General features: G+C 45.4%; 1 protein-coding gene across 4 annotated transcripts in view; it reads left to right on the top strand.

The window, feature by feature from the left end:
* Nucleotides 1-25,035, top strand: part of COL14A1 (collagen type XIV alpha 1 chain) — a 192,358-nt gene that overhangs the window by 65,514 nt on the left and 101,809 nt on the right. For all 4 annotated transcript variants that reach the window (XM_090040565.1, XM_090040568.1, XM_090040567.1 and 1 more), the window contains 6 exons: nucleotides 4,616-4,755; nucleotides 11,308-11,434; nucleotides 15,165-15,304; nucleotides 21,375-21,507; nucleotides 24,051-24,122; nucleotides 24,528-24,670. In XM_090040565.1, coding sequence (XP_089896691.1) covers nucleotides 4,616-4,755; nucleotides 11,308-11,434; nucleotides 15,165-15,304; nucleotides 21,375-21,507; nucleotides 24,051-24,122; nucleotides 24,528-24,670 — 755 coding nt within the window. The remainder of the gene's footprint in view (nucleotides 1-4,615; nucleotides 4,756-11,307; nucleotides 11,435-15,164; nucleotides 15,305-21,374; nucleotides 21,508-24,050; nucleotides 24,123-24,527; nucleotides 24,671-25,035) is intronic.

The raw sequence follows: 25,035 nt of genomic DNA on the forward strand, positions 1-25,035 counted from the left end.
GAGCAGATCCATGTGGCTATTGATAAGGTTGTAATTCCAATTGCTTCTGTGGGTGGGTTGGTATTGATACCAGAAATGAATAAACAGTGATGATGACTGCACACAACCCATCCTGCTTTACTAAAGAGAGACTGGACTTCCTTTCCAGCAGGAAGGAAACAGCCAAGTCTCCCACAGTCTAGCTAGTGGTACCTCTGAAAGCAGACAGTCTGTTTGACTGTTCAGACTACCTTTAGCATTTTATTTGTTGCATTGTGATCTATGTTGGTTCCCAACCACAGAATTGACATGCCACTTTCTTGCTGGAAAATGTAACAGTGATCTGCCCAATTTGCAAATTTGCAGTAGCATTACTTGAGTTATAGAAAAGTCAAATCTTCAGTGGTTAACAGAAGAGCAAAAAATCCCTATACCATACTAGTGCACAATTAGCAAGTACTTTATTTTACATCTTGAGCCACTGTCAAGGAATTCACTTCAAATATTAAATAATAGGTGGCAGAATTCTCTGTCATATCACAGTTATTATTAGGGACCTACCCAAATCATGATTATGCAGATTTTGCAGAAATCATGAAATTGGGCAATCTCTGTGAAGTCTGCGGGGGAAAAAAAACTTACTAAAAATAAAATGCTGGGTTCCTAGTGGGAGCCAGTAGTCCCTGCGGCCACGGAGCCCACCTGGGGAAAGGGTGGAGGGAGGCTGCCAGCAGGAAGGCAAGTATGCAAAGTGGCTGCTGCCACTGTCCCTCACCACTGATTGGCTGAGAGGGCTACCTGTTGTGCAGTCCTGCCCCTCTCCACCAATCAGTGGCGAGGGGTGGGGCCACCAGGATCCTTTAGCCAATCAAAGGCATGGGGGGTGGGGACCCAGTCATGTTAAGCCCTTGAAAATGGCAGCTGGCCCTCTGATCTAGGCAGACTCCTAGTTATTATAGTCAAGAGGTTAGATTTCCAAAGGAATACAGTGAGACCAGTTAGTGTACTTTGTGATACAAGGGTGTAGGTTGTAGTTGTGTTGGTCTAAGGCAACAGAGGCAGATGAGGTTCTTTGAGTAAATCTGATATCTTTTATTAGACCAACTCAAATAGTTGGAAAAATACTTCATAGCAAGATTTCAGGTTTAAATAACCTTCATCAGGTTGAGGAACCATCAGTGAAATTAAATACATTGCACAGGTCACACATGATAGAAAGAAACAGCAGTGTACTATGGGATGGGAAAGCAGGGCATGTGCCCCCAGTCTCAATAAGGGGAGGGGTGCCAGAAGGAAGGTGTGGGGTATCTCATTCTCCTCCTCTACTCTTTTGCATTTCCCAGCTCTAAATTGCAATGGCATAAGCAGTATGTTATGCAGTGCAAGGTATTCTGGGGAGTTTCTGGGGTGAAAGTAGTTTCTGGGGTGAAAGTTGCCCCGAGCAGCAGTGAACTCCTCTGCTGCTCTAGAGGACTGTGATTCCGAGAATGCTTTACACCCCATGACACACAGTGCTTGCACCTCCTGCTTGTTGCTGCTGCGCATGCTGCCTTCTGGGGAAGGGTGAGAGAGGCCTGCCTTGGGTGCATTATTGGCATGCTTTTCTTCTGGAAGGAAAAGCCAGCCCACAATACTCCTGTCCCTCCACCCAGAGGAATACCATGAAAGCTAGAAGGTGTCATACCCCTCTCTAACGTAATTCATTTCCTTTCCCTAATGCTCCTTTCACATAGCAGATGGAGTTTGCATGTTTGTTTTGAAATTGGTTAAGCATTTCCTTACATATTTAGGCTCAAATTGGCCTAAATACTGTATGAGGTCCTGAATACTGGCTCTAAATACCATATGAAGCAATACACGAGCTAGCAGTACAACCACTGTAGCCCATTTAATGCTGTGATGAAATTTCACATGCACTCCCTTACTCCCATGTGCCAGCAGTCTTCATGAAAAGTAGCAGCATTTTGGGGGGGCTTCTGCAGGCTGATATTTATTCGCTCATACTCTTGGGCGGGGAGTGAGCATGTGAGGGCAGGAGTGAACTTAAATTTGGTCTATCTCTGAGTTTACAGTGCGGAGGAAATAATTTGCAACAAGTTTAAGGCTGGTACTAGGGCTTCTTGTACCAACAGTGGAGATAGCCAAATTGCTTCCCCCTGAAGTGAGGGGAAACAGATTTAACATAGTCTTCTTTCTGTTTACACCAATTAAGCAATATATAGTGTGGGTTATGCCCTAAAGGAAGTTGCTGCTCAGAGAACACTTCATCCAAATGCAATGTTGTCTACATACAAGGAATGTTCTATATAATGGAGAGAGAAATGTGTAGCCATCAAACAGCATCTCTAATATTCTCTTTAGAGTCGCTGCATTAGTTCTCACTTTCCGAGAAATCAGGTGCCCTGTTGAAGGTTCTGGAAGGAGGTAGCCTAACCTTATAAAAGAAACTATATGGACAAATATGAGGGTAACCCAGTAGAAAGAAGGTCCATCTGAGACTAACAGTGCATTGGGCTTGTGTGGTTAAGGCATACCAGTTTCTTAGTCAGTGGCACACAGGGGAGTGATGTGGCAAGTCTCACATACAGCAGCTGTCCTTGACTTTCCAGGCTGAACGATCAGCCTGGGTGAACGGAAGGTCACTTTTGGCATGAAGCCAGAGCAAGACTTGAACTCATATCCCTGTAGCTGTAATGAGATGTTTTAACAGCTCCTGTGTCCCTGTTAAATGAAATAGCTTATTAAATAGAACAAATAGTGGATTTTTTTTCTAATATTTTTTCTAATAGTCACATGAATGCAGACTCACTGTACTCACCATCTTTTTATTTTCACTTTTGGGCAAGTGTTAGAATGTTTGAGCATCGCTAGTGTGAATATAGGTCAAAATTTGTGGTCAAATATTCTCCAAATATGAATTTGTTGTGATATATGCTTTGAATTTAATATTTGTGATGCACTTTGGAGTTAGATGTAGAAATCAAACGTTATTGTCCATTTCTTGACTGTCTTATATGCCTTTAAAAGCTGTCATCTCTTCTAACATTCCTTGTCAGCAAGTTTTTTAGCAAACACATATGGGGCACAGATGCGGTTGAAGTAAATTCATACGAACTGAAATGTAGGATTGTGGAAAATACTGTTGAGTATAAAGCCAAGTCTACTTTCAGATACAAGCAAGATCCCAATTTTTATTTTTTCAGTTTCAATATTCATCATCACTGCCTCTTATATTTACCATTGTCTTAGACCCCCAAGTTAGCAAAGTATTTGGGGCCAGACCCAGAAAGGTATTTGGTATAAAATTCCTATTTGGGCACTTTCTCTGCTGTTGGTAAGAGCTAGGTACATAAATTGATGTCACGGGGAGTTTAGGGCTAGGTACAGACAGTCAGAAAGCCCAAAGCTGAATCAAGTCAGTCTTTGCAGTTTAGTCTAAGCTGCATGGATTAAATTGAAACGGAGGTGAAGAGATATTTCCCTTTGATTCAGGAAATGCAGCCACATGCCTGCAATGACTCGGGCCAGAAGCCAGGGAGTGCTAGAGCATGGCTCTCTGGCTGTGTTCACTTCCTCTTCCTACTGCCCCCAAGGTCTCTAGGATTTGCAGTCCAGAATTATAGCAGCAGGACTCTGCAGGATTGCTCATCACTTTTTCCTGCTTCCAGATGTCTCTGGGATTTGTAGTCCACAGATGCAGCCAGCAGTAAGTTTGGGCAGGGAAAGGGTATTTAACGCCCCCTCCCTGGCCCCAGCCTCTCCAGCCAGGCTTGCCCCTCCCCTCCCCTCCCCCCTTCTAGGCAACCAGCCCTCACTGCTGCAGCCAGAGAGCACAGGGGTGGGACCAGCCCTCCTCACTGGAGCAGACAGCCCAGCCCAGGGCTGGAAAGCATACTGGGATGCTGGGGGACTGATTTAACTTGAACCAGGAAGGGGTCTGGGACAGAAATTTCATAAATTGGTTTGACCCAAATCAGTTAAGTCTGATACTACATTCAACCAGGTTTATCTCAAACCAGTTTCAGCCATTTTGAAACAGGTTTATGTGCACTGAGCTTCTGTTCTCCTACAGGTTTAAACCAGTTTCTGATCACTTAAACTGATTTAAGTGTAACTTCTGTCCCTTGCCTAGGTGCCAGTGCTTTTTGGGATTTGGCTCTTAGCACATATGTAATCCCATTGAAATGAATTAGGATACAAAAGCCACCTCTACATGAGAAGCTTACGGTGTAGTAGCTCATTACTACTGTGCAGCAGCTTCTTAGTACTGCACAGTAGCATTGTGGGGCATGAACTGTGACGTGACGCTACTGTACAGTAGTAATGAGCTACTGCATAGTCAGCATTACCACAAAGTTGTGTGGGGACACTATTGTGCAGTATCTCTAGGTACTACACAGTCATTTAGTACTTGGGTGTGCAAGTCCGTGTGTCATGTAGACATAAATTTTAAGCCATTGCTTTACTAATTGGAACCTGAACTATAACTTATCATGAGACTGTTATATGGTTTAACAATATCATATGATCATAGGAAAATAAGACTGGAAAATAGAGCTGTTCATTGTCAAGACAGCTGGTCCTTCATAGATAAAAATAGACCTATTTTCATGATTTTAATTACTTTTTTTCCAAGTGCCCTTAAGTCCACCAAGGAACTTGAGATTTTCAGACATTGGACACAGCACTGCAAGGATAACATGGGATCCTGCTTCTAAGCACGTAAATGGTTATCGTATTATGTATGTTAAAACAGATGGAGCAGAAACCAATGAGGTAAGCTATTGAAAAAGGGCTACCTATATATATTATTTACTGTGAATAATGTAAATGAATCACATCTTTCAAGTGGTAGCAAAAATATACTTTGAATACTGAAACGTAGTGCACATAGTCATAATTCTGCTTAACTTTGACATTGGCTTCAAAGAAGAATGGCTTGAAACTCTCTGGATCAAGCTGAGGGGGGGACAGGGACGGGGTGCAGGGAAGGGCACAGCAAGAGAGACCTAATTGTAGGTGTATACTACACACCACCAAAGCAGGGGGAAGAACTTGATCTAGGGTTTGCCCAAGAGCTGACAGAGGTCACGCATACACGAGACATGGTCATCATGGGCGACTTCAATTATCCAGACATCTCCTGGGAGGAACCCTCAGTCAGGTCAGATGGGTTGTGTTCCTTCCTGATCTGTGTCGAGGAGCTCTTCCTGACTCAGGAGGCAACACTCTGCTAGACTTGGTTCTGGCCAAAGGAGATGACAGATGTAAATATAGAGGGAAGTCTGGGTGACAGCAACCATGAAACCATCATGTTCACTGTCCATCATAAGGCAGACAAGGCAGACAAATCTGATAGCTGGGTTGAAGTCTTGGACTTCAAAAATGCAAATTTCAACAAGCTCAGGTCACTAGTGCAGAAGTGCTGTGGGACCAGGGACCAAAGGCAAAAGGCATGCATAGAGAGTGATCGTTCCTTAAGGATACCATCCTTGAAGCACAAAGGAAGTCCATTCCCATGTGGAGAAAAGGAAACAGAAGGGCTAGGAATCCCTCTTGGCTAAACAGGGAAATCATGGTCCTCTTAAGAAAAAGGAAATAGGCTTTTAAACAATGGAAGCTTGGGGCAGGCCCTAAAGAGGACTATACAATCACGGCCTGCACCTGTACAGAACAGATCAGAAAGGCTAAAATGGTCACTGAACCCAAATTAGCCATGAGAATCGAGGACAACAAGAAGTCCTTCTTTAGGTACACAGGGAACAGGAGGAAAACACATGGGAGTGTGGAGCCATTGCTCAACAACTCAGGACATCTGGTTACCACCACTCAGGAGAAAACTGAATTCCTGAATGGTTACTTTGCCTCAGTATTTCACTGGGCCAAAGGGAAAATCATGCCAGGTAGGGTGCAGAAGGAGCAGGGTAGGAATGGCTGTCTTCCTACAATTGCCATAGAATTGGTATGTGATCAGTGAAAAAATTAGACATATATAAGTCAACAGGACCGGATGAACTTCATTTGAGAGTGCTGACGGAGCTGGCTGAAGTCATCGCAGAACCTTTGGCAAAACTCTTCCAAAACCAGTGGTGCTCTGGAGAGGTCCCTGAGGACTGAAAGAGGGCCAATGTTGTGCCCATCTACAAGAAGGGCAGGAGGTAGGACCTGGGTAACTATAGGCCAATTATCTCAGGGAAAATCCTGGAAAAAATCTTCAAGGAGTCTATTTGCAATAAGCTTGCAGAAAGTAGGATCCTGAACGACAGCATGGCTTCATTGCAGGCAGGTCTTGCCTTACCAACCTCATCTCCTTTTATGACCAGGTAACTCACCACCTGGACAAGAGAGGGGAGTGTGAGGGCACGGCGGCTAGGGACGGCCGTGAACCCCCTAGCGCTCCCTACCGTCACGTTAGGGTGACGTAGCACCCTCAGAATCTCGCCCACCACGACTTTGATGGTTAAATATATAATGTGGAGGCTGCCAGTTTCCCTAGTGGACGGTCTTGTTGTTCCTGTCCCTATTTCAGACTGGGGTATCTATGTGCGTCCCGCCTTAAGGGCTATGCGTGCCTCCAAACCTCCCCTTCAGCACGCCCCAAGCCTCGCAGCTGTTCTGGGGACGTTTGGATGGTCCCCCGCCCGTCGGGTGCCCTCGTTCTCTCTCTCGGGCCCTGGGGCTCCTCGCCCACCTGGCACCCCCTTGGGTCGGGCTCCTATCTCCAGCCCCCTCCCGGCGCCTCGGGCCTCTCTTACTGGCCTCCAGCTAATCGCTGGCGCCCCCTGAGTCCAGCTCGCTAGTGCCGTCTACTGCCGGTACCCTCTGGGTCCGTCTCGCTAGCGCCGCCTAATGCCGGCACCCCTTTGAGTCCGGCTTCTTGCCGGCGTCCAGCTAACTGCCGGCTCGCTCTCGCCGCCCTATCTGCCGGTGCCCTTGGGCCGGCTTGCTCTCGCCGCCCTATCTGCCGGCGCCCTTGGGCCGGCTCGCTATCCCTAGCTACTTCGTCCTTCTGGGCCTTGCCCCCTCTGGGGCCTTGCCCACTCTGGGCTGACACCACGCGCCTCGCACCCTGTCTCTGCCCTGCTCCGGGCCTTGCCCTCTCTAGGGCTGACACCACGCGCCTCGCGCTCTGTCGCTGCCCCGCTCCGGGGCCTTGCCCTCTCTAGGGCTGACACCGCGCGCCTCGCGCTCTGTCGCTGCCCCGCTCTGGGGCTAAACACCTCCCTTATGGGCCGGGGTCTGTAACCCCGCACACCGCGCCTCCCTGGCGCAATATGGTGCCCTGCAGCACCGACAATAGTGCCCCTGGCACTGTGCCCCAACTGGGCACTGGGAACCCCCAAGCTGTTGGGGAGCTCCCCTGAGGCCTCCTCGCTCCCCTACAGCCTCACCCGGTCCTCCGGTGTAAACTGTAACTTAAACTCCAGCCCTCTGGCTGCAACATAAACAGAGGCTCCACATGCCTAACAATAACTCCAAGCCCTGCCAGGGCTCTCAGTCCTACCTGCAGTCAGGGTGATCTTGTTCCCTGCATCATCGCAGCCTGTTAGTGGGGTAAGGCTGCGACCACCAGCTCAGGCCACTCAGCTCGAGCCGCAGAGCTCCTGCTCCTGCGGCAGCCAGAAGGGAACTGTGTCTCAGGCTCTGGCCTAAGCTGGTTATAAAGGCCAGGCCCTGCCCTCTTCCGGCCATGTGACCACCTGGTTGTCCTGGCAACCAGGCACCTGAGCTGCCTGGGTGATTGACAGCTCTGCCAATCACCCTCACAATCACGGGGCACCTCTGTGACTCCGTGACAGGGAGGTTGACATTGTATAACTTGACTTCCAAAAGCCTTTGATCTGGTATCCCATGATGTCCTCATGAGAAAAGTGGAGGATTATGGGCTTGAATCTGAGACAGTCAAGCGGGTGGGAAACTGGCTATTGGATAGGACCCAGAGAGTCCAAATTAATGGATTTGTGTCATCCTGGTGAGAAGTGGCCGGCAGTGTCCTACAGGGATCAGTGTTTGGTCCAGTACTTTTCAACATCTTTATCATTGATTTGGATGTGGGGGTGAAGAGCTCACTTGCTAAGTTTGCGGATGACGCCAAGTTATGGCGCAGTGTGGTCATGCTGGAAGACAGGCTACAGATACAGGCAGACCTAGACAGGTTAGCAAGCTGGGTGGAACGGAATCTGATGAAGTTCAACATTGAGAAATGTAAAGTGCTTCACCTGGGGACAAACAGCCTATAGGCGTGGTGGCACCAAAATGACCAGCACCATGAATGAAAGCCACCTGGGGGTTATAACAGACCACAGTATGAATATGAGCCGTCACTGCAACGTAGTAGCCAGCAGGCCTGATAATACACTGTCATGCATCAATCGATGCATCTCCAGCAAATCCAAGGAAGTGATTCTTCCGCTCAAACTCAGCACTGGTGAGACCGCAGCTGGAGGACAAGGATGTGGACAAGCCTGAGAGAATCCAGCAAAGAGCCACCCATATGATCAGAGACTTGCAGGGCAAGCCATACGAGGAAAGGCTGAGGGACCTGGGACTCTTCTGCCTGAAAAAGAGAAGGCTGAGAGGGGACTTGGTAGCAGCTTACTGCTACATTAAGGGAGTACATCAAGGGCTCGGTGAACAGCTGTTCACCAGGGCACCTTTGGGGTAAACTAGGAGTAATGGCCACAGCCTCCTGAAAGACTTTCAGACTCAACATTAGGAAAAACTTCTTCACAGGCATGGTGTCCAGACTGTGGAACAAGCTCCCTCCAAAGGTGGTGCAATCACCTACTCTGGAAATCTTCAAGAGGAGACTGGACAGTGACCTTGCTGGGATCACCTGACCCCAGTTGTCTTTCATGCCTGGTTCAGGGGGCTGGACCCTATGAACTTCTGAGGTCCCTTCCAGCCTTACAATCTATGAATCTATGAATGTGGGCTGTGTTCAAGTGTGCCATATATGTCAGAACTGGACCTTTAAGCATCTTCCTTACATGACAACTTTTTACTTATGTGCCTAGGTTCAGTCAAGTGAACAGAACTGTTTGAGTGAATAAAGGTTTGTAGCCTAATCTGACTCTTGGCTAAATATATGGTGGGGGGGTGCGTGTGTGTGTATGTGTGTATACCTACTATATTTAAAACAACCTACTAAGAATCAGACCAGATAACAAGGCTCCAGCACTTTTCTGGATTTTGAGGTGGAAATAATTGTAAAGAGAATTTACCCAAAAGCTGACTGCTTCAGATTTTACCAAATTATATTAAATTTATTGCTATAATTTACTTAGGAGGAAAATTGGCTTACCATAGAAAGAGCATTTAGCTCATATAGGATGTCTTTTTTTTCTTTTGACAGGATGATATCACTTGCCTTTAGTAACATATTTCATTTCTTATATTTAGTTTTCCAATCTGGCAACATCTACATTGTAACTAGAGAAGCTTTTCTTATAGCTCTGAGCTGCACAATCACTCTTAACAGGCTTGCTAAACTGAATAAAGCAAGCTTAATACAGCAATTGGACAAGAATATATTTAAAAGTTTTTAAAAAAATCGCAGTAAATTATTTTCTAATAAGTTAAATGTTCTTCTGGAAGACTAAGGAAAATACAGTATCTTATTTCACATAGGGTTTTTTTCTGTTTATAAAATAATTTATGGAAGTTAATTTAATAAAATAATTTATTGCAATTATTTTAGAAACAGATTGTTTAACTTTAGTTTGTACCTTTGACTTTTAAGAGTTATCAGATCTTTCCTGCCTCTGGGCTAAATATTTGTATTAAGCAGAAACAGAGTTTTCCAAGTCTGGAAAACAATGCAACTCATCAATGACAAAGATAGGAGTAGTTTTTTCAGGTATTTTAAGATTGTCAAGTAATTATGCATCATTTGACCATTCTACAGTGTATTTATAAGAGAGGCATCTGGGGCCAATCACATTCTGCTTTATGTGCCTAAATGGCAGGTACACACACACACACCGTTTGCAATTCCTGATGTGGTGAATTGGAATTACCTTGCATGTCATTGCTTGCTGAACGTAAAGCAGTAGAGGAAGGTCCACCTACCTTTTATCCTAATAGCCTATCGGTTAGGGTATCTGCCCCCAGATTGGGAGGCCCAGGTTCCAGGACCCTTTCACCTTCACTGGTAGGTTTCTTAAACAGAGTCTTAGGGTGCAAACACACAAAACCATTTTTATGACGGCACAATGGAAAAGCAAATAATACATATAATGCATATTATAAGCATATAATGAGGGTTCAGGTTGTTGCGCGACTGGGCACTTTTGCAGCTCTGCCCTTCCGTAAGGGCAAGACTGAGCAGAGCACTTTCAGAGGGCCACTCACATGACAAAATGTCACTTTTTGTCTGCACTCAGTTTTTGCCACTTTATTGTGGCAGGTATCTGTTAACTGTCTGTTGGTCCCAGGTCTTGAGGGGTTCAATCCTGTACACCCCAGGAATTCCTGCACACCCCAGGAATTCCTGCACAGGATTGGACCCAGGAGATTCCTGGGCAAGATTGCAGAAGATTATGTAGGAAACATAATATGTTGTAGGAAACACCTCACATATTGTTGCATAAGATCAACAGGCAGGAGAGCGGGCAATATGTTTTGCCCAATGAAGCAGATAAGCTTTGCCAGAACACATCCCAGCACAGATGATTTGTGTCATGTGGTGACATCTGTTTATTCCCTTAAACTTATGGCTGCCAGATCCTATTCCACCTATTAGACTCCTAAATGTCTAAGTATGCTTTTATTCCCCCCTATTCGATTCTTTCAAAGCTATTATACAACTATTTTTGTAATACACCTTCATCTTAGCTCTACCAGCTTAGAAAAAAATACACGAAGGAGAGGAAAGACCCATTCATTTTTTGCATTCACTGGTTTTCAGGGATTTGAGCAGTGCAGAGTAAGAACTCACTTAGAGTAAAGTGTAGAGTAAGTGTTACTCTTACTCTTTCTCAGTGTAGAGTAAGATCTCACTTAAAGAGTAAGATCTCACTTAAGCACATAAGTCCTTGTAGATCCACAATATTTACCTGAAATATGTTATATCTCTTTATCATTTCCTTCAGCATATCACAGGATAGAATATGTAATTTATAATAGTTTTTGATGGATTTCGTGAACTTGACTTTATCTTCATACTTAATGTAAACTTTTCATATAGTTTGCAATTTTTTCTCTAATTAGCTGGCATTCTTTGGATGTATCTAGCCAAAAGAATTGTAGACACTGATAATGTAAATGGTTTTGTTTCCTTATTCCTAATGTATGACCCATACGCATTACAAATTAAACATTTTGCAGGTGGAAGTTGATCGCGTTTCAACACACACTCTGCAAAGTCTGACGTCTCTTACAGAATATACTGTTGCCATTTTCTCCCTGTATGATGAAGGACAGTCTGAGCCACTCACTGGCAGCTTTACTACAAGTAAGCCTCACTGCATTTTTGAAGGGTTTCCAAGACAAACTTCAATATTCATTTACTATTTTGGAAAGCAAGATTGGTAACTGCAACAGTCTTCAGTGTGACTTCAAATATATCCAGTGGTTTGCCTTTTCTGACATTTTGGGAGCATTATACTATTAAAATAGATATAGAAAATGTTGACAAATAGCATCTGTGCCCTGGGGTTACTTTCTACCACAACGACAGACAAGAATTTCTAAATTTCTAAAAATCTGAGGACTAGACAGCTAGTGAAGCTGATATTATTGAGCAAAACTGGAATTTGCCTTCTCTTTTTAGATCATAGATTTCTTAGTAAAATCCACTCTTTAGTACCTCTTTTTTACCATCACTCTTTTAGCCATATGGAGTGGTTAAGTGTTTCCATTCATTCATCAGAAATAAGTACCAGCATTTCTCTTTCTGGAGAAATTTGGTAATCTTTCATTTTAGTTGCTTTCTGATTACAAGACTAATCCTGCAGCTGTCACACATGCAAGTAATCTATGACATTGTTAAAATACTCATGTGAGTGCAACTCAGCTGGGGTCCCAGGCCAGATCCAGACCAAGGGGCTCTGTAACAGGGAGCTCTTGTGCTGTTACTAGGAGAAGACTGGGGGACAAGCAGGCCTGCAAGGGCCCTTTAAGAGTAGCGTCTTTGTGGCCTGAAGTGGGGGGAATGCAGACAAGAAAAACAATGCAGGAAGAAGACACAGGGTTTTGGCTGTCACTAACAGCCCTGCTATGGGTGCAGTGAAACCAAGCAGGGCTGAATGGACCAATGAGAGAACACTGGGCGCATGCTCCATGATAGGACAGATTGGCTGGAAGGGGAGGAGCTTATCACTAGAAGAGACTAGCCTTCAGGCCAGCAGTCTCACTCTAGCCCTGTCTAGGGAAGGATGAAGACTTCCTGGGCACGCTGCTGTGGAGCCTAGAGTAGTGTTATGGAGAACCCTGGCGTGCAAGTAGCAAAGCTGCCTTTAACACCTTTTTTGGTTTTAAGTTTGCCCAAGGTGAGGATGATTTTAAGGTCAGCTTGCTCTTTGCTTTGTGGGCACATAAACAGGCTGTGTCTTTTGTTTTGCTGTGGTGGAGATAGTAAATACTGAAGGGCCGTTGCTGAAGCGGCGGTTGGGAAGCCATGCATGGGCACTGGATAGCCACTCCAGGTTTGGCCCTGCCAGAGGCAGGGCTCTATAAAGTGAGAAAGAAGAAGAGAGGGAGATGGCAGCAGAGGAACCTAGAGCTTGAGCCCTGAGACAGAGAGGGACTGAGGCCAAGAATCTGCCCAAGTGAGTAGGCCCAGGCTAGAGCCCTGCAGCCAGAGTAACCTGCGGGCTAAAGCCAAGAGGGTTGGAACCTGTACAAGAGTATGAAGGACAACTAACGTCTGCAAAACAGGTGTGGCTATAGGGGAGGATGGAGGCCACAATTGGAGCCCTTAAGGCTTGATTGTGGTCACTAGGGTCACAAGTTGTGACCACTGAGTTTGATTCAGGCCGGCAGGGTACAAGTAGTTTTTGACTGGGTACGTGAGCCTCCCACAGAAAAACAAGCATGTGGAAAGAGGACTGGGTGAGTTCTTTCACTGAGTGAGACTAAGGAGCCCACTCCAGGACCCAGGGGCAGCTTCTCAGTCAACAGAAAATGAACATCAGGGCATGGCAGGCGAGATAGAAATAGAGATTATATGGACAACCTAGAGTAGGGGCAGGATTAGGGTGTTACAGCAGCCCTCAGGGTGCATTCTCTCACAGGCAGCCCAGGGCACAGGGGCAGCTACTATTGCCACTGCCATACTGGTGAAAAATCACGGGGCAGTGGGTCCAGGAGCTGTGAGAGCTCCAGAGGTGGTAGCAGTGGTGGGCCTGGCAGTGGTGAGGGATCTGGAGGAGGAGGTTAAAGATCTGCCAGCAGCAGAGGTGGGTCTGGGGCAGGGATCTGGAGGCAACAGCAGTGAGCCAAGCTTGCTAACAACTTCTGTGGCTTTCAGGGCCAAAGTTCCTTGAAGTCTGCAGCAAGCCATGCCCCTCAACTTCTAGTGATCTGCCAGTAGCCTGGCAGGCTGGATAGAGAGGTTTCACGGGCTGCATCTGTCCCACAGACCATATATTTGATAGCCCTGATGTAAAGGATCAATTTATTTTTTTATCCTTTCTTCCACCAAAGGAGTAAAACAAATTTTGTGTGGTGACAGGTTTGTGAGCCTGTAATGTAGTAACTTTTGAAGGCTGCATCTAATTAATTCCAAAGTTTCAGGGAGTATTTTATATATCAGTAACCACAACCATGTTGATTTGAGGGAAAAACCAGAAAACTCCAACATTTGGAACATATGGCGCTCTTGGCTTTTCAATAATAGCCATCAGACACCTCTACAATTTTCTGTAGATCAAAGAATTCACTGATGGCTCTAACAGACATTTTCAGCATAATAATATTTCTATCCCATTTCAGTCCAGTTTCCTAATAGAGCATAATGTGTTGACACACTGAATTATTTATAACTCTGAAAAATAACACTGGGTGCAGAACAGGGCCTTCCCTAACGGGGGGGTGCAAATTGGGGTGACCACCCTGGGCTCCGCGGAGCTGGGCGGAGCAGCAGTGGCATGGAGCTGGGTGCAGCAGCAGCTCTGCGTTCAGCCACTTGCTACCCCTCCCCACCGCCACCACTGCTGCCGCCATTGGTGGTGGCAGCAGCTTCTTCAGGTCTTGGGCCCGTGGGATCAGAGTGAGGGCAGGGTGCTGTATGAACTGATTTGCTCTGAGCCCTGCACCTTGCTTGGGTCAGCTGTGGTGCAGAGAGGGGGAATGTGGAGAACTACTATTGGAGGAAGGAGCAATGGGGAGATTGGTCAGAGTTATTAGGAGCCTCTGCATTAGGAGGGAATGGAGCAGTGGCATATAGGGAATTTTTGGATTACAAAATGTGTCTGAGGGTGCAGTAATCCTGGATTATGGAAACTAAATACCTTTGTTAGCCATTTCTGATGCATTTTGGGGCATGGACAGAACTGCAGCTCCCCACTGTAACTGAGTATGTTTTGCAGGAAATGTTCTGAGTTACAACGATCTCCCGGACCAAACAGAAGTTCACTGTTGGATTCGGTGGGAGGGGAATGTGGCTGCTGACTGGGATCCTGTAGCTGGTTTTCCTTAGCAATGACCCCTACTCCCTTCCAGCCTGTCTTGTTTTCAGAATGGGAGGGGGAAAGGGAACAGAAAAAACTTATTCTAGGGGGTCCCCAGCCACTACTGGAAGGTGAAGTGGGTGTACTGGAGCTCCCCTCCCCCTCCGCACCTCAAGGGGGCTCCAGTATATCAGGCCTGCTCTCCAGAGGGAGCTGAAAAAACCCCAGTCCCTCCACTCCCTTTCTCCGCTCCCATTCTGAATACAGGCTGGGAGGCAGCTCAGACAGAGGACACTCTGTTATGAAATGTCTTCAGCTGACCCCTTGTGCAACGAGGGTTCAGATTTTCACACGATTGGCCATTTTTTTTAGGCAGTCTGCAGCTGTACAGTTGTATTTGGTCATGGCTCTGGACTGTTTTCTGTGTCCAAATTGAGCAAAAATTATCACGTCTATCCCCATGGTTTGCATAAGCAGTTTCAGCTAACAGGTGTATTTTAAATGTCATTTTGTATAGTTTTAAGCCTTAAAAAAATGGTCATCCTTTTTGTTTTGCCTCATGTTGTTTTGCAGAAAAAGTTCCAACCCCTCGGTACTTGGAAGTAAATGAAGTAACAACAGATAGTTTCCGAGTCAGCTGGAAGCCCACTTCCCCTGATATAGCTCTGTACAGGTTGGCCTGGATTCCCCTTGATGGAGGTGAACCTGAAGAGGTGAGTTTTTTTGACTCTCCAAGGGTGTTGGTATAGAGGAAATTCCACACTGAATGATCTGTCACAGAAAAACTAACTGAAATGATATTGAAGGTCTAGCAATTTGACTCATTTAGAGAACATGGCCTGCCATGAAGCCTTACAAGGTAAATCATGTCAATATTACAGCTTCTTTTGTGGACAGGGCTTTTGGGGGAAGAAAAACATGGGAATTATCTATCTGATTTCTAATATAATTGTCACCAAAGAAACTGCCTTGCTATCCTCTGCTACTTCTAGCTTTTGGGGTGTTGTCACTCTCCCTTTCTCAAGAAAAAGTTGGTGGGGGGAATAGGGAAAAAAGCCTGGTAAGGGGGCCCAGGCCCAGATAAAGAAAAAGAAAATCATGCTTTAAGTTTGTCCCATAACTTGGAAGCCATAAAACCACTCATCAAATGGCAGCCGTGAAACATTTAACAAAGCAAAATTCATATACAATGGCCTTGTCTACCCGAGATGCCGACTGTGCAGTTTTTACTGTTCAGTCATTTAGTACTTGTATAAACAAGTAAATGACTACGCAGTAACCAGAATTACTGCTCAATAGCATTGCCGAACGACTTTATTGTAATGCTGACTGCACAGTAGTCCAAGACTAGTGTGCACACAGTAGTGTTGCATTATGCTTTCTGCCATGCAATGCTTCTGCGCAGTAGTCATGGGCTACTGTGCAGTCAGTGTCTCATGTAGATGCAGCCAATGAAAACAAAAAGGATAAATGACCATAACTTCCCTAGTTCTTTCTTCCTCCTACGCTCTGCTATTAATTCTGCATCTTTAAATATCTCTTCCCATTCCTGTGCTTTTCTTCTGGATAATTGATCAAATGACTTTTCATTTTAAAAAAATGCTTTTGTTTGTTCTCTGTTGCAAGATCTTTTCCCTTATTTGCCTGTTCTGCCTCAGTGTTTACCTTCAGCTGTCTTTCCATCTGTCCCCATTCTTTTCAATTCATTTTTGCTGTTCTGATTATACCCTTATTCCACTGCTTATTCATCTCTCCCTTGTCCTCTGCACTACCATTTTCCAGCTGTTAGCCTCCTCCACTTGACCAACCAGTCACTCCTGGCCCTCTTTTTGCAGATGGCTGAACTGTGGAGTGCTAGAGCCTCCCTGCATTTTCTCCTTATGTACTGTGCTAGCCAGATGCAAGGAAGGTAGCACTGATGAAGCTGAGTTGTGTGTAGTACGTTTCCTTTCTCCACTGAACAGACAACAACATAGGAAGCCTGGGGCTTTTCTGCAAATAAGCCTTGCCTTATTTCTGCCATCTTCACTTGGCAGAAGAGGCTTCTGCAAACACTGAGAGAAATTCATAGGGTGAGCAAGCAGAAATGAGCGTGCAAGTGAGTTAGCTAGCTGACTCAAGCATTAAAATTTCACTTCACAACAGATGGGTTAGCATTCCTTTTTTCGGACTGAATTTTAACTATGATGATTTCTGGTCAGTAGTCTGAAAATGTGGATGCTTGTGAAACTTTTTGACCTTCGTCTGTTTTTTTTGTACTGGGGTTTATTATTGTTCTTGTGGTGTTTTTTTGATCATTTTGCATTCCTACATACAACTAAGTCATCAAGAAATACTTCAGGTTTTGGGGTTCCCCACTCCACAGGGAGATGGTTCATTCTTTGGGAAAGCTGGAATGCTAGGACATCTTTACGTTTTAATGTATGAAAATTACCCAGGTTCCTTTCTTGTTCTCCTGAGATGACCTCTGTAATGGGGTCAGGCAGGTTAGCACAATACCTTCAGGCTGCTGCCTCTTTGAACTCCTTTCCTGGCTGAAGGATCAATCATGCAGGGAAACAAAACGCCCACCTTCATTCCCAAATGTGGGCTGGGTGGAGTCATGGAGTGATGTGCAAGATGGTGTGAATTATACTTCCCCAGGCCTCTTTACACCCACTTTGCTGGTGTATATGCAAGTTTGGACTGATATAAGTTATGCCCCAAATAGCTGCAATAAGAGTTTAAAATGTACATGTTAAAAAGTGTCCCCTGCTGTGTATGTAGAAGTTAGGGGTGCTCATTATTACACTTTCATCCTGATTGCTTTTCTTCTTGCATTTCCTCCTTCTGGCCCTTCCATTTGTTAGTTACACCAGACAGAATCCCTTAGGTTTCCCCTGTAACTTCTGCAGGCAAGAATAGGAAATGCTGGCTAAGCAAGGGGAGGAGGTGGCAAAAAGTATGTATTGGTGAGAGGGTGGAAGCAAGCAGGGTGGAGATGACCCTAGCGCAGGGGCCTGGCCACAGGAACCCCCTGGTTCCTGGGAACAGCCACCACGGCTGCCCCAGCTTGCCTTGGCCCTAGCCTTACCCACCCAAAGCTCCCCTCCAGGGACTAGGGCCAGGGCAGGTGCTGCGTAGGGCCGCTGTACTGCAGGCTCGCAGCCAGCTTGGCTCCAAGTGCTGTCTGGTGTCTGTTCCCAAGGATGGAGGGGCTCCCATGGCTTGGCTCTTGTGCTGGGGGTGACTCTACTCTGCTCATGCTGTGCCTGGCATGCAGGGAGGCCAAGCCTGGAGCCGGGAGGCCTTTGAGCCTGGTGTCCTGCCCCGGCCAGGTGGTGTCCCCTCATTGGCAGGGTGGCTGTGTCCCATGGCTACAGAGCTGCATGGGCCAGGCTAGGCCCCAGCTCAGATGCTGCTGGGCACTCCCACCCACCAACCAGCCAGCTGTAGCCTGATCCTGCAGAGCCCCAGGGCAGCCCTGTTTCCATCCCAGTCCCCAACTTCCCAGGGGGCCGGCTTGCCTGTGGCACCTCCTCCCACACCTGCTTCTCCCTGCACCACCCGGACCCTGCCCTGAGCGCTCTGCTCTGGTGCTCGGCTTGCCAGTGCTGCTCCTGCCAAAGTGGGATGTAGGTCTGTTTGCCTGAGCCCTTCCTCCTAGCCCTGGGCCTGGGTATTCCCTTCTCCAGGACCATCAGGGAGGCCTGATGGCTGCTGGTGGGGTGTTGCTATCTCTCTCTGCTGGACCCTGCCCTGCACTAGCGGGCCCGAGCCACAGACAGTAATGGTGGGACATGTTGGCACTCTTTTTGTCTCTCTCCTCTTTTTGTCTTTCTTTTTTCGTTTCTTCTTTTTCTTTTTTCTCTCCTTTTTCCTCCTCTCTCTTTTTCTGTCTCCCATCTTTTGTCTCCTCCTTTTCTTTTCCTCTTGTCCCTTTTTTCTCTCTCCCCTTTTCTTTCTTTACCTCTTTCCTTTGTCTTTCCTTCTCTCTTTTTTTCTCTTTTTCACCCCTCTCTCATCACAACATGCTTAACAAAAAAGAATACACAAGGACAAAGGTAGTTCTGACAGGGGTGGTCACGTGATCGGTTACCGTACCCACCCACTCCTCTGTCTAGGGCAATGTGTCCTGCCTCACCTCCTACAACTTGTTGTAATAAATTTGATGTAAAATGCAGGAGGCAGCCCATTATGTGCCCTGATGCCTGGGTCATTACACATGGCTCCGACCTACCCTATACCATGTCCCATGCCTTTCAGAGTGCCTCACACTGTGACCCGTCTCACAGGGGACTCTCACTTCCCCCTGGAGCTCACCGTCACAGTGCCCTCATACTGGGCTCCAAACTCATGCCCCCTCACTGGCACTCACTCATTCACACCCCCTCGCTGGGGTTACTCCACTGCCCTCTCACTGAGGCAGTAACTCACAACCCCTCACTGGGGCTAACTCCCTGTACAGCTTGTGGGGCTAGGCTATACACAGACCTTCAGGTCACCCTTGTAGCCATATTCTGCATGCCCCCAATGCAGCCCTTCAGGTCGCCCCCCTGCAACCCTACTCTGCACCAGTACTGTGCAGCCCTTCCGGCCACCCTTGTGGCCCTACTCTATACGGCCCCTCCCTGGGACCTCAGGGTCTTACATCCCATGGGCTCGGGTGTCTGAAGATGTGCCTGGCTCCCAACTGCCTCCCTACTACCCACTAAGTTGTGGGGCCTGGGGCTATAAAGCACCCCTTGCTCACCTTTCACTGGGAAGGCAACTGGCATGGCATTTCCTGGGGACCACCCCACCATGGGTTTCATAGATTTCATAGACATTAGGGCTGGAAGGGACCTCGGGAGATCATCGAGTCCAGTGGACCCACCAGGCCATCCTAGCCCAGCAAAGTATAGTTTTTAGTCATGCCCCAAGACCAGGAGCTTCCTACCATCCCCATAGCTCCTGCCCTTACATCCAAGGATGTTCTGAGCAGCTGCTCAGCTGGGTGGTGTTCTGGCCAGCAGCAGACTGCTGGCTCAGCCCTGAGGGCCTGAGTTGAAATGGAGGCTATTCAGCCCCCTCCTCCAATCACACGGCTCTCCTGCAGTCATATGACTGCCTCATCAGGACTGGTCTGCACCTGTCAGCTACCCTGCTGCCACTCTAAGCCTTAAAGTGGCAGGCACCAAGGGTGCTGTGCCACAGTAGAATCTGAAGTTTTATTTATTGTCACCACCAGGTTTCAAATTTTTAGAAAACCTGGTATTTACTGTAAAAAAAAGCAACATTTATGATTATTGACTATATTCATATGCTGTGTGTCCTGCCCTTGTTTTGTTTTTCTGGCATGCTGGCACTCTGGCCAAAAAGCATTGCCTACCCTGGTGTAGGAAATTGAGAATGGTTTGATGAGCCTGGTGGAGAGCTGTGGGGGATCTGAGAGGAGGTGTTAGTTATACAATTTAGAATCCATCCAGTCCTTTACACTCACCTCTGAATTTGTCCAAGAAACATCTGTGCTAAAATGTGCAGGCTGCCAAATCCAGCACTTTGTAGCCAAAGAGCAGTCCTATCTCTTTCCCCTCACCAGAACTGGGAGAGATGTCTCTTTTTCTGCAGAGCCCAGGGGGCCTATGATACTTCCTTTCACAGGACACTGTCTACCACAGCAAGTTTTTCCTGGACTGGTGCCCATTTGTTCATTAAGAAACTTTCACGCTACAGCATGTCTTTAAGCATCGAATAAAGTTTAATGTGCTACTTGCTGAGTGCCTAGAATGCTTGAGGTTGAATTCATAGCTCCACATGCTGTTTGGGTCAGTTATGTTTCCCCTCTTGTGACAATGTGATGGCCACCTTTAAAAACTTGCCATTATAGCCTAGCAGCAGCCACCCTGCCCCACACAGAACCAGGGGCACCTGCCCCCCCCCCCATGTCCTCCTAGGGTGCGCGCAGCAGCGGGAGTCACCCCCCCCCGCATTCCCTGGACAATCTGCGGTTCTGTCCCACACCCTGCCCTGGCCTGGCCCAACCCCTGCCTCAGCCTCACTCCCACTCCCTCCCTCACCCCAGAGCCCTCAATCTACCTCTCCTGAAACCCTTCCCTTCCCCCTTCCCTTCCACCACAACAGACTTACCAGCTGGACACTGCTTTTTAAGCTGCCGGGCTGCAATCAGAAATTGGATTGATATTGGCCAATGTACCTCCTTAAAAATCAGTTATCTGTATCAGCCCCAGAAATCTCTATCAGTGCATCCCTACTGATTGCTATAACCTTGCTGAGGATAGATGATTAAGTGAAATGTTGGGGAATTGAATATAAGTAGCTAAATGTTCCTAGTGGAATGGGAGCTTGATTTATCCACTACTCAGTTAATAAGTGTTTTAGGGCATCATGTTATTTGAGATAAGACAGATAGATTAAGATGATTCTTTAGTGTTATGTCACTTTACTTGTGAGTAACTTGAGTTTTAGTGACTGCTTTCAAATGAAATATACTTGAGCAGCCTTAACATGTAAGTTAAAGTTTTTATATGGTAAAAGTATACAGTTACATATCAGAACATTAAGATGGCCATAGAATAACTCTATTTTTTAAATAGATTAACAATGTCTCTTCTAATCTTGATATACGGACTGAACAAATTACTAGTGAGTAGTTTTGGCATATTGTATTGTGTGCGTGTGTGTGTGTATGTATTTGGTGCTGTCGTTCTATCTTTTCTGTTACTCTGTTAAGTTTTCATCAAGTTTGTCAAACAGAGCAGCAAGAAATGTGCCTCTCTAGATATTGCTCTTTATTTTTTTTAGGCCGTCATAAATGGAAACCAGGACACACATGTTATCGAGGGTTTGTTACCCAATACAGAGTATGAAGTTTCTTTGCTGGCAGTTTTCAGTGATGAAAGTGAAAGTGATGTTGTTGCTGTTCTTGGAACGACACGTAAGGCAAACTAATAATTGTGCTTTTGTATAGACATGTATGTTCTAAGTGTAATGTATAAAGCTTTTGTTTTAAATATAGTCTATTTACTGACTAGTGTTTAATACTGAAAAATACAGTGACTGGTCATGCAGGTTAAGTCTGTTTTAGGGCTTTTGTTAATGGGTATTTTGTGGTAGGTGGCATCCAGTCAAGAATGATGATTGGCTCCCTTTCCAGCTTGGTACTATTAGCAAATTCAGGCTACACCATTTGGGCTCAGAGTAGTGATTCTCAACCAGCCTTTGGATCCTGGGATGCTGCCAGATCCTTTGAAGGCTGCTGGCAGGTGTTGAGAAAATAAGCAGATAAGCACAACCTCAGGCTTGTCCTTGGCTGGCTGATCTTCTACCCCCACTTTCCATCCATTCTGAAAGGAGGTAAGCACTATAATATCTAAATTAGCTTTTGAGATTGAGTGCCAGTCAATTCACAAGAGTTATGGAGGGGTGCCTCAAGTCCAGTGAAGGGTGCCTTGAGTCCAAAAAGGATGAGAACCCCTGGCTCTTTGGTCCTACGTGTCAGTTTTTGGTTTTGGGACAGAGTATTGTATCAGAATCTGTATTCAATTTATCTTGTGAATAAATATTTTAATTTACTGGTACTTTCCAGACATTTCATTGGAAAGAACCGGCATCTAATCCAGAGAATTATCATTTAGACATATTGAAATTTGCACTGTTTTACAGCACCTGTAGGATTTGCCCCAAAAAGTTCATATCAGGGCCCAACAACTGGCAATCAAAGGGGGAAAAAGTATGTAGAAATGAGCATGTCAACTTATAATGGGCATTGTGGCCAACCCTTTCATACCTAGTGCTTGGAGACTCTGACTTGGTTAAGCATGTAAGCACGTACTTAAGTGCTTTGCTGAGTATAGATGGAATGCTGAAGCAGACCAGGCGATCCCACTGAATCCGTAGTTAGGTGTTTTTTATACCTGAGTTCCACAAAACTCTCTTTGGAAATGTAATCATGATCCTGACAGCTGTCCTCTCTCTGTGTATGCGCAGACGTTATACTTAGATCAACTTAACTAGGGTTAGGTCAGTCCCAGTGCTGATCTCTACAGATGTTTGGGGAGGCTAGATCAGGCAAAGAATGGCCTGATCTAACTTAGTACACCAATATAACAAATATCCGTACATGTTTGGAAAGTCCAGCTGCTCACCCCAGCTCTGGGTCTTCATTTTTCCTAATCCCCCACCCCGACCAAATTGTTTTTAGACCTCCAACAACCCCTCCTGCAGACCTGGCAGCCACTGCCACTGATCCTACCAACCCACCCCTCCTGCACATCCACTTGCCCTTCTGATCCTGCCCATCCATCTCCCAACCTTGATTTACTTAGATCGCATTCCCAGAGTGGCTCCTACCACTAGCAAACATCTTCACTAGCAGGGCCTAACCTATAGGTGAATGGCTTAAAGTAAGCCACATGACTGTAGATTGGGTCCCAAATATTTCTGGACATTCCCTCTGTCTTTCTCTGCTTTCATTCATCTCTCCCTCCTTTAACCAGTGCTTTTATTACTTACCTGTTTCTAAACTGGGTTTACTGTGAAACTGTTAAAAAGCATCTACTTCCCAGGTAATTTTCAGGCTAATTTTAATCCTGTTTTTTAGAGTTCATCTTTAATAGTCATTGCTCCCTTTTTTCTCCAGAAGACACATTTAGACATGAAAAATAAAGTATCTTTGGCCTACGGTGCTTTGTTTATAGGAAAACAATCTACTTTGAACTGAATGGGAGGGGTTTTTTTTGTGTTTTATGCTAAAGAAAACCCTTATGAAAATAATGGAAAAGCACATGTGCAACAATTTATTTCTGGGAAATAGAACAGATTTATTAGATAGTGAAGCTATTTGATTTTTTTTAACTTACTATATTAAAATGATATCACTATGAATTACAGTTGAAAGTTTGCTTAGGATATGGTTGGTATGATATGAACTATTGTGGGTGCAACAACATGTGCAAGTAATGCACCTGAATAAACTTCAATAAACAGCTGTCACTGTTTACATATGCATTGCAGCAGAGTAAATAACTCCACTGTAGGGTAGTACTTGTATCAGGCAGTACTAACCTACAGTGGACTTAATTAGTTTACTCTGGCCTAATAGTGATGCACATGTAGATGGTGACATTTTACTTACTGTGAAGGTAATTAGTCAACTCCACAGTAAAGCATGCATGTAGATGTCTCTAGTGTGTGTCTTGTTTCTTCTGTGAAAAAGAAATAATTTTTTTTTTAAAAATGAAACCCATTATATAACATTCTTTAAATGCTAATGAATAAATTATAATTTCTTTTCTTGGGTACTGACTTGGTTCAGTAAGTGAAATTTACTTTCTGTTCTAAATTTTAAGAATTATTTGATTGTAACAAAGCGATAATAATAATATAGTATCTATAACTATCATATATTAACATAACTGACAGGCATTAACAATTTCCTTTTCAAAATGAAATGTTAATGACTAGAGCATTTTTTTTCAGTTGCAATTGCTACTACAGTGCCAACTCCCATTACCACTGCCAGTACTACAGCATCCAAGCTCACAACAGCAGGTAAATAAAATGAAATATCAATCTACTTAAAAATGACACTTAAAAATCAAGCATTTCAGGCCATACTCAAGAATGCAAACTAACAGATTTAATTGTTCTTGTCTATGAGTTTTTTTCTTAAAGTCCTGCCCTTTAGTGTGCTTTGAATTATTCTAAAACCCCTAGAACCAAGGTAATATAAATAAATCAGTCAGGGATATTTTATAGAGTGTTTATGGCAACTTTTTATTCCTGTGTTACCGCTACTAAGTCCAATTGTGCTCCTAATGAAATTTACAACAACCACATGATTCAATAAAAATGAGATGGGCCCTTTTAGATTAGTAATAATTTATACAACCTCTTTATAGTAAGTCATTTCAAAAAGAGAATTTTAAAACAGGACTGATGGAATATTTCTTTTAGTGTTTCGAACTGGAATCAGAAACCTCGTTATAGATGATGAAACTACCTCCAGCCTGAGGGTGAATTGGGATATTTCTGACTACAATGTTCGTCAATTCCGAGTGACTTACCTCGCTGCCAATAGTGATCGAGCAGAGGAAGCGGTAAGAATGGCCTGCATGACCTTCCCATATGACTCTTTGGAATTTCTAGAAGCTTGAATAGTTTCAAAGGTCCTGATTCTGACCCTGCATCTGACCTACAGGAGGCACTATCAAGGGCATAACTGGGCAGTCCTGTGCCTTGGTAAATGGTAATTCAAAGAGTGTGTCTATGCTGCTTTCCTGTCACTCCTCAGGGTACCTCTACTGAGCATACTCCACATGCAACAAACCACTAATGAGGCTTCAAACTGGTGTTAAGGGTCATCCCCACCACTCAAGCAAAGTATGAAGCCTTACACTACCCCTACCCAGCCCCTGAGTGTCAGGATCAGGCCCTGTGCTGCCTGTAGAGCTTCCCACAGATC

This window comes from Crocodylus siamensis, chromosome 3 (genome assembly GCF_052110815.1).
Source record: "Crocodylus siamensis isolate JL-2025a chromosome 3, ASM5211081v1, whole genome shotgun sequence".
Lineage (NCBI taxonomy): Eukaryota > Metazoa > Chordata > Crocodylia > Crocodylidae > Crocodylus > Crocodylus siamensis.